Source organism: Neltuma alba, unplaced genomic scaffold, assembly GCF_004799145.2.
Source record: "Neltuma alba isolate B1F8T4 unplaced genomic scaffold, ASM479914v2 tig00010560_pilon, whole genome shotgun sequence".
Taxonomy (NCBI): domain Eukaryota; kingdom Viridiplantae; phylum Streptophyta; class Magnoliopsida; order Fabales; family Fabaceae; genus Neltuma; species Neltuma alba.
The window spans coordinates 615779-625235 of NW_021635427.1; the positions used below are offsets into that span (position 1 = coordinate 615779).

Here is a 9457-nt window from a genome sequence, read left to right on the forward strand (position 1 = left end):
TGTTTTCTGCTGCTTGGGACGATTGGCAATTATGATTTTTGGTTTATAAATTTGATAGACAAAATAAGTTGAGATATTATATTTATAATCAAATTCTACTGTCCAACCTACTAGCTTTGATATTAAGAACAGGAAATAACAATTCAATATTATAATGGATAGTTTTGTAAGACTTTTTTAAGTCATCATACCCAAGCTATTGAATTTTTAAAACTTAACATACCTGAAATTTTTACAATTAAGCAAAAACTATATATAATAGAGCTCAAGAAGAAAAGTCTTGATGATTATCATAATCTTTTATTGTCATTAATTTCGTTAATTAATGATATTTATCAACCATATGCAGTTTTTGATATGCATAAAAGATTAAATATTTACTATTTTTGAAATTTTTATTAGTACCCAACAATATTTTCAATAGGATTGCCTCTAATGAGAAGATACCTATATTTTAGTAAAAAAAAATTAAAATTTTAAATCTAATTAAAATTGTTTGGAATTGTAAACTCATCATCCTCTTGAAGGGAACACTTTTTTTTTCCCCCTTTTTTGACCTTAACTCTTGAAGGTAACTTTTTACCTGGCAAGTTATGTATTCAATTTGTTTAGATAGAAACCAAACCATGGTTTCAAAGTGTTTTTACGGATTACGAAGTAAATATGTGGAGGAGGTTATCTCGTTTTGCGAAAAAGTGATTTTGAAACCTAGGTTTTGGTTTTGCCAAACACCCCCTAAATAAACATGAATCACGCTGTCTTTAAACACCCACAGAAAATATAAAAAGAAAAAGAAAAGAAATTAAAAATCCTTATTGAATATTTGTTTTGGGAAAATCAAGTCATTATGTTAGATTCATCAACTTTTCACATCCCCACATTCCCACAAGGGAAGTATTCATTTTTTTTTTTTGACCAGAGGTATTCATATTTTTATTGGATTTATTATGTTAAATATGATAAATATAATTGTTTAATATTATTTAATAATATGCTGAGTGCATGCTTTTAATTTACATTATTATCACCTACTATAAAAAAATTATTTGTCTTATTTTTAAAAAAATTATATTTATATATAACACAATTTACGAAAAATTATTCCATTTATAAATTATGGATAATACAGTTTCTTGGTTAAAAAAAATTTATATCACTCAGAACTCACAGTAGTTTGTTTTTTTTCCTGAACTATTGCAAGAAAATCCACACTAATTTTAGTAACAAAAATGTGAGGAAAAATATTAGAGAGATCTGCATGAATTTCAACCTACCCACGCCATGCTATTACAATTTTTTCGCTAACATAAATTTACAAATTCAAAATTAACAATTTACAAATAATATAAAATTTTATGCTTTTTCTAATTTTACTATTAAAATCTGATGTTAGATTTTTCTCAAAGAAAAACAGATAGTAAATCCTATATGTTGTGGAATCTAACGAACGTTACATTATAAACAAAGATAAATACTATTTCTATATTTTACCAGCACTAATACTATTTTTATAAATTTTAATTGTATATACGTAGATGATGATATTGAAAAATGAAGAGTCCAATGATTAGTGGTATAAAATAAATATAAAAAAAATAATTTATATATATTTTTAAAAAAATAATGAGTCATGGACAGAGACAGTGAAGCGAATCTTGTATAAGTACATTAATAAATTTCTCTCTCTCTCTCTGTCTCTGTTCCTCCCCTCTCCCCCTTCCCCACCACTTCTTCTTTCTTCTCTTTGTCAGATGGCAAAACCGTGTTTCTCTTTGGAAAACGCGCAGAGGTAGAAGAAGAAGAAGAAGAAGCCATTGAAGGTCAAGCGTAATAACCAGGGCAATCTGGCTTTTCTCTGGTCTTTACCCATTTCGTTTCATGCCAGATGTGAACCAGATTTCACCTTCTTTATCAGCTCCCACTTCAAGAACTTTTACTGTTTCTTTCCTCTGTGCCCACCTACTTCAATCTCTCTCACTTCTTTTCTCTCTCAACAAGAACAAATCCGAAAGAATGCTTTCTCTCCGGTTAAGCCTAGTTGTTTCATTGCTACTTCCCTTATTTCCACTGCTTTGTCTCGGGATTCGGTCTTTCCCGACGATGGTCGCCGGCAGAGATCGGTTGGAAATGGGGTTCGACGGTTTGATTCAGTTCGCCGAAGCTCCGGATTACAGAAACGGAGCTGGGTGCCCGGTTTCGTCAAACAAGGGTTCGGCTTTGTCTTGTGATCGGTCTCTGGTTCACATAGCTATGACTTTGGATTCGGGTTATCTTCGGGGCTCCATCGCCGCCGTTCATTCCGTTCTCAAACACTCCTCATGCCCCGAAAACGTGTTCTTCCACTTCATTGCGGCGGAGTTCGACCCGGCTAGCCCACGGGTCCTGACCCGAATCGTCCGCTCCACCTTCCCTTCCCTCAAATTCAAGGTCTATATCTTCAGAGAAGACACCGTCATCAATCTCATCTCGTCCTCCATTCGCGAAGCCCTAGAGAATCCACTGAACTACGCGAGGAACTATCTCGGCGATATCCTGGACTCCTGCGTTGACCGGGTCATCTACCTGGACTCCGACGTGATCGTCGTCGACGACATTCAGAAGCTCTGGAGCGTTAGTCTCACCGGGAATCGAGTCATCGGCGCACCGGAATACTGCCATGCCAACTTCACCAAGTACTTCACCGACACATTCTGGTCCGACCCGGTTCTTTCTCGGGTGTTCGCGTCGAGAAACCCTTGCTATTTCAACACAGGGGTGATGGTGATGGATTTGCAAAAATGGAGAGAGGGGAATTTCAGGAAGAGGATCGAGACATGGATGGAATTGCAGAAGACGAAGAGGATTTACGATCTGGGTTCGCTTCCGCCATTCTTGCTGGTTTTTGCAGGGAATGTTGAAGCTATTGATCATCGATGGAATCAACACGGATTAGGTGGAGATAACGTGAAGGGAACTTGCAGGTCGCTTCATTCTGGTCCTGTGAGTCTGTTGCATTGGAGTGGGAAAGGGAAGCCATGGGCGAGGCTCGATGCTAAGCAACCTTGTCCTCTTGATCGTCTCTGGGAGCCTTATGACTTGTACAAGCCTCAGAACAGCAATGAAAAGGATCAACAATGGAGTTTGTTTTCTTCGATTCTGGTTGGGTATTCGCGTGATTTGTTTTGATTCTTTGATGTGTCATTTGTTTACAGTTACTGTCCAGATAAAATATTCTTTGATTAGCTGTGTACAGAGAGATGCACTAGAACACAATTCAGGGGGGAGAGAGAGAGATTGAATGGAAGAGAACTTGGGGGGGGGGGGGTTTTGTTTTCATTCTTTGTTCAGATTCTTTGGTGTAATTTTCACATGTCAGATCTCTGGTTAATTTTTTTTCTTTCTTGTGGGGGTGGGATTAAGTTGTTTGTCATGGCCTTATGGGGCCATTGATCATTACAAAGTGGAGAATAATGATGATAATAATAATAACAGAGTTGGCTCATTGTTGTATTTCAATTGAGTTGGAATTGATCTTCTTCGGGAATCCTCAATTAAATGAAATGAGAGTTGTGAATGGCCTGGTTGCTGACAGGCAAGTAAGTCTTCTTCAATTGTTGAGGTGAGGATGGTGTTTGGCACTCATAACTAGTTTTAAAAAATACTCCTCCAATCCTTAATATAAGACTTATTCAACTAATTTGATTAGATTAAGAAAGTTAGGTCACTTAGTTAATTACAAGAAAATGACATTTTTTTCTCAAAATACCGTAATCATTTTTCTTAACATCTCTCACTCACTTACTTGATCATAGTTGAAAGAGTATTCATAAGATTAATTTAAAAAAATTAATAAATATGAGAAATAAGTCTTATATTTAAAATCAAAATTAACTTAATAATTAAGTCTTATATCAAAGACTGGAGGAGTACCTTCGTGCAATTGAGGCAATTCTTTCAGTATGCTTAAAATTATTTTTAAAATTATGTTTTGTTTCCATTCGATTATTTGATAACATCAACTAAAAAGTCTGAAACTGCAAGGTGCTCATTTGAAATCACGATAGTTTCTCGTATATTTACCTCATATTTTATAAATGATAATTAAAAAGTTGTTTATAAATTATTTCTATTACTCTAATTGGTGCGGATTTAAATTAAGAAAAATAAGAGTTTGGTTGTTAGAGTGTATGATTGAGACGATCATGGGCTCTCTGTGATTCGAAGTGAAGATTGAAATTAAAAGAATTAAAGTGGAAAGGGACGAAGGAAAGAATATATAGGAAGACATGTGGCGATGCTGGTGACAATGAAAGTTACTTGCAGGACTTTGCCTGCGGGTTGAGGAACCTCAGTGATGCTGTGATGTAGGTGGACCCACACAAATAGAGCTCATGTATCAAATTATCAAATCCAAAGTTGTGCGCGTAAAGTCTAATCATCTTGCATTTTAGTACTAATCTTGACCAGCACTTCTCTTTTCATGCACCTTAGAGTTCCCTTCTCCCAGTTAAAACACGACTACAGGAGGGGGGGGGGGGATTCTAACTCTCATCGAATTGCTTCTGTGCTGGTTTAAATTGGCTTCCAATTCCTTCCCCAATCTTGCCTTGGACCCCATAATGGTGTTATACAAACCACTTATTATCTTATTAAACGGGATTAGTTATATTAATCGCACAACATTATTATGTTCGATTAACAACAACTAAATTTTTGAATAAATTGTTAAACAAAAGATGCCGCTCAATCGCTCTATTGGATGTTCTCTTTAATTTTCACTTAGTCCTTTTTCTTATTATAAGAGACGAATAACCGAATTACGTTAATTAAAAAAACAGTTAAAATTAGTTAAGAACAATTAATGTGTAAAAGATATAATTTTTTTCCAAAAAAATCCTCATTAATAAGGAGAGAGAGCATGAGAGAGAACAATGGTAAATTATTCAAAAAAAGAGAAGTGGGAATGAGAGAGAGTGTGAGTTGGAGACAATAAATATGGGTAAAATAGGAAATCAACACAAAAAAATAGAGACAACTTTTAAATGTCTCTTATATATAGGAACATGTCATAAGCATCAAATGTCTCTTATAATAAAAAACGAGGGAGTAGTAATTATAGATGATCTATTTTCATTATCTTATAAGGTTTTCTTGAACCACTGAGATAATTACTAAAGTTGTATAAGAGGTTCGTATGCTCTAGCTACTTGACTTGATCTAAGAAGAGTCCATGTAGCCTAAAGAAGAAGAAAAACAAGTACATGAAAATTTTTGGACGTGGTCAGGCAAACCCAAACCTTGAGTTGGTTAGGGTTTAGAGGACTCACATTCCCAGCCGTCCTCCCCAACCCAAGTTGAGTTTTTCCCCCTAAGAAGATGTCACTTTTAGTTTTAGGGTTGGGAAATTGAAGTCTAGGGCTTTCCCCACCCTCTAAGCTTTCAATTCATTGATATAAGCATTTCAAAGGAAGGAATATTCAACGAGATAATTTATGACAATTTCATTTTCAAATGGTCTTTATGACGCATTCTTTTTTGCCCTACAAGTTAGCCACGAATATGCCTCGAAAGAACTCTTCAGAAAAAATGCGTAAAGACGTGTTAGAGGCACAGCCAACGTGGCAACATCGCGTGACAATTGTACGATATGATGACGTCATCCATCGCTTACCAAAGTTGACTTCATTTATCCCCAAACCGTCATAAAAAGCCAGTTCAAATCCAATTTTTTATTTGCTTACAAAACTGAATTCATACATACTACTCCTTCCGTTTTTTATTATAATAGACATTTGATGCTTATAGCATATTTTTATATATAAGAGATACTTAAAAGTTGTCTCTATTTTTTTGTATTGATTTTCTATTTTACCCCTATTTATTTTGTCTCCAACTTATACTCTCTCTCCCTCTCACTTCTCTTTCTTTTAATAGTTTAATTGTTGTCTCTCATACTCTCTCTCCTTATTAATAGGGGTATTGTTAGAAAAAACATTATACTTTTTACATATTAATTGTCCTCAACTAATTTTAACTGTTTTTTTTATCAACGTAATTGGTTATTCGTCTCTTATAATAAGGAACGAATGGAGTATTAAGAAAAAAAAACTGAGTTCACACACACACATGTTGCCACTATTATCATGTGATGTGGAGCTTGATTTGCTATTGTTAATCATAATAATTAAAAGATTCTTAAACTCAAATAAATTGATGACCCAATAATGCATTAAGAAATTAGAGAGGCAAGATTTACAAACCTTAGAATTAGATGTTCACAAGATGTGTTATCATATTCATATGGTATTCTCAATATAACAGCATCTAGATCAAATTTTTTTATATTTATTATGTTAAGTTTTCGAATAACATATGACCGTATATTCTATTTTTAAAATATTATCATTAAATTATAAATCTACATGAAAAAATAGGACAGATGGCTAAATATAATTAGAGAAATTGACATAATAAATTTAAAGAACGTAGTAATATAACTAGTTGGTAACATATTTAGGCTTTTTCTCTTAGTCATTATTGACTTATTTGTTATAGGAATCTATTGACTACAAGCTGGGGCTTTTACTTAATTTGATTTATGTGCAATTATTCATCCTAAATGAATTGCATACAATTAACTAAGACATGGTTGATGTTAAACCGAATTGATTAATTACCCAATTAAGCATGAAAATATCCTGATACTCCACATCAAAGTGATTAAAATTAATCCAATAACTTGTCCAAGGGGGCAAAAAGACAAATATGCATACTTAACTCCTTCACGGGACGTCAACACACACAGGAATGAGATGAAGCCATTAATAATTTCATTAAACAAAATAAATGACCGTTAAAATGTCTCTTTCCACATGGTGTTTTTCAAATATAAAGCCAACCAAACATCACATTCCCACCTTCTCCATTGGATCCCAAGGTCACGCAATTTCAAGTATTAATAATAATACAAACACAATAGGATATGGGCATTATCATAAGACATAAATCATATACAATTAAAATTAATTAATTAATTAATTAGCCTCCAAGGTTTTTACGGATTATTCTCACTTCTTGTTGACTTATTTGGAAAGCCTTCGCCAATACTTCGTCCGGAACTCCTGGTTTACTCGCGAACGTAGCAACTGATGCAATTTGGACTCCCGGGTTTTGGCTGTTAAGCCCAGAAATTGCTAGGGCGGACTTTCTTGAATCAACATTGAAAAGAAAATGAATCAAACCTTTGGGGAATACAAAAGACTCACCGGGCTTTAAGTTTTGTGTGAAGACCCGGCTTGACGTGTCAATAAAGCCCACGAGTAATGTGCCCTGGAGGCAAGTGGTCACTTCTGAGGCTCGTGGATGAGAATGAGGTGGCACAATTCCATTGGCCGCTATGTCAACCCGGGCCAAGACCAAGCCCAGGGTATTAATCCCAGGAAGATTAGCGATGTTGGTAGGGGTTACACTAAACCCGAATTGGTTGGCACTTGTATTTCCAGGCTTGGATAGAGAGGACGTGGTAAAATGAGACGTGGTAGCTAGTTCCGGGTTAATGCACGGAGCCCCGTTCAGATATATTTTTTGGGGCTTTGTTGTGTCTGCAATGCAATAGTCTTGAAGCGGGTCAGGGTCTGGTTTGGATAAACCTAGTAAGAGACACAATGAGAATAAGAACAAGTGAAGGGATTGAAAATTTGTTCTCATTCTCTCAGGTCTTATATAAGAAGACAAAACAAGGGGTGTATGTTTATGAGATTTTAGTTGTGAGTGGAAGTTTTTGCGTATTTATAGTAGGGGAATAGTTGGTGGATGGTGGGAGAAATGGTATAAAACAAAAGTGAAGCTTTTCTTTTATGTGGGGTATGGATATTGAGTAGCTTAAGAGTGTGGAATGAGAAAGGCACAAGGCAAGCTTTAAAGAAATGTGATCAAATGGGAAGAAGCCACACTCAAGTTGATGATGTTCATGTTTCATTTAACTGAAAATGACTTTTGATTAGTATAATAGATAGAAGCGTGAATAGTTTATTATATAAACAAGTATAAATATTGGCGTTTATGTATAGCTTTAGTTTATCAAATTTATTAGTTGTGATCCTCTGGCTAGTTTCTTTATTTCAACCAATCATGTATTTATTTAAATTGGAGAACGAACTCTCTCCCTTCCTCCCTTGTCCCTCCTTCCTTCTAAATAATACTACCTCCGATCTTAATTATAAGAGCCAGTTGACTAATTTGAAGAGATAAAAGAAGTAAGTTGAGTTAGTTATTTGTCCTAAATAGGTGTTGTTTTTCCTAAAATATCTTACTAATCAAGTGCATTGATTAAAATTATTATTTTTGAAGGGCTACTTTGAAAAAAAAAATATAAATATGAGAGACAAAGTGGATTGGGTCTTACATTTAGGATCAAAATAAAAGTTAAACAGGGTCTTATATTAAGGACCGGAGGTAGCACTATCTTAAATACATTTTAAATCAAGCATGGTATGATATTTTTAAATCATAGTGTGATTAATTCGTTGATGGGGTAAACGACCATAAGTTCTAAGTTAGATATGTTGGTTCATTTAACCCATTTTAACCTTGTGACTTGAAAAATCAAAACTTGATTCATTATGTAAGTTAAGTGGACATGTTTAACCACAAATCATTTTCTAAAATATTATCATCGAAAAAAAAAGAAGAAAAAAATGCCTTCAATTATTCTAATCCCTTAAATTTTGACTATTTGAATTGTTTTGTAGGAATATTTCATAATCTACAGTAGTATTTATCTCTCCCATACGGAATCTATAAATCTATCTTCTTTAATTTCATTGCTAATGATAAAAATATGGATGCAGGGATGTTTTGCCCATAAGTAAGAGTTTGTAGGCTTAATTTTTGTTTATATTATTTTCAATGACTGTCCCTTTAAATTAAAAAAAAAAAAAAGAAATCGTGTCGTCTATGTGACAGAGTTAAATGCAGCAATGGGTTGAATTTAGGAATTCATAAACCCGGGATTTTTTTGGGAATATTCTTTTTCATGAATTAATTTGGGATATTATTTTAGATTTAGTTTTTTCAAAAAATTGGCGGATTAAATGGCTTAGTGCACCCTACTCAAAACCGGTTGGTTTGATTTGTTTAGGTCCTATTTGACATCATAATTAAAATAATTTATAAGCACTTTTTATATAAGAGAAAACCATATGAAAGTACCTTACTTTCTCTTCATTTTTAATTTTGTACCTATGTGTTTTTTCCTTAATTAAATATTTAATTTTATCTTTTTAGTAACATTACTTCTATAACTTTTTGTTTATTGATTTTTTTAGTCTCTACATAGGATTAATGATGTTAAAGAAGAAAAATAAAGATTTATTTAAGAACAAAAACACTAGGTACCAAATTGAAAATTGAAAAAAGTTAGGTACCTCCAATATGGTTTTCCTTATATAAGTCTAGATAAAATCCTTTCATATACTTG

The 9457-nt window shown here is 33.8% G+C and overlaps 2 protein-coding genes across 2 annotated transcripts; one reads left to right on the forward strand and one right to left on the reverse strand.

The window, feature by feature from the left end:
• Positions 1 to 1692: 1692 nt before the first annotated feature.
• On the forward strand, positions 1693 to 3495 carry LOC114757114 (probable galacturonosyltransferase-like 9). The gene has a single exon (XM_028946102.1). It carries the CDS (start codon positions 1879 to 1881, stop codon positions 3163 to 3165), a length of 1287 nt encoding a protein of 428 aa, XP_028801935.1. The 5' UTR covers positions 1693 to 1878; the 3' UTR covers positions 3166 to 3495.
• Positions 3496 to 6685: 3190 nt separating this feature from the next.
• Positions 6686 to 7726, reverse strand: LOC114757115 (germin-like protein subfamily 1 member 1). The gene has a single exon (XM_028946103.1). It carries the CDS (start codon positions 7684 to 7686, stop codon positions 7018 to 7020), a length of 669 nt encoding a protein of 222 aa, XP_028801936.1. The 5' UTR covers positions 7687 to 7726; the 3' UTR covers positions 6686 to 7017.
• Positions 7727 to 9457: the final 1731 nt, after the last annotated feature.

Bases quoted from the DNA above. Each gene is read 5' to 3' on its own strand.
- LOC114757114 (XM_028946102.1), top strand. From the start codon at position 1,879: ATGCCAGATGTGAACCAGATTTCACCTTCTTTATCAGCTCCCACTTCA.
- LOC114757115 (XM_028946103.1), bottom strand. From the start codon at position 7,686: ATGAGAACAAATTTTCAATCCCTTCACTTGTTCTTATTCTCATTGTGT.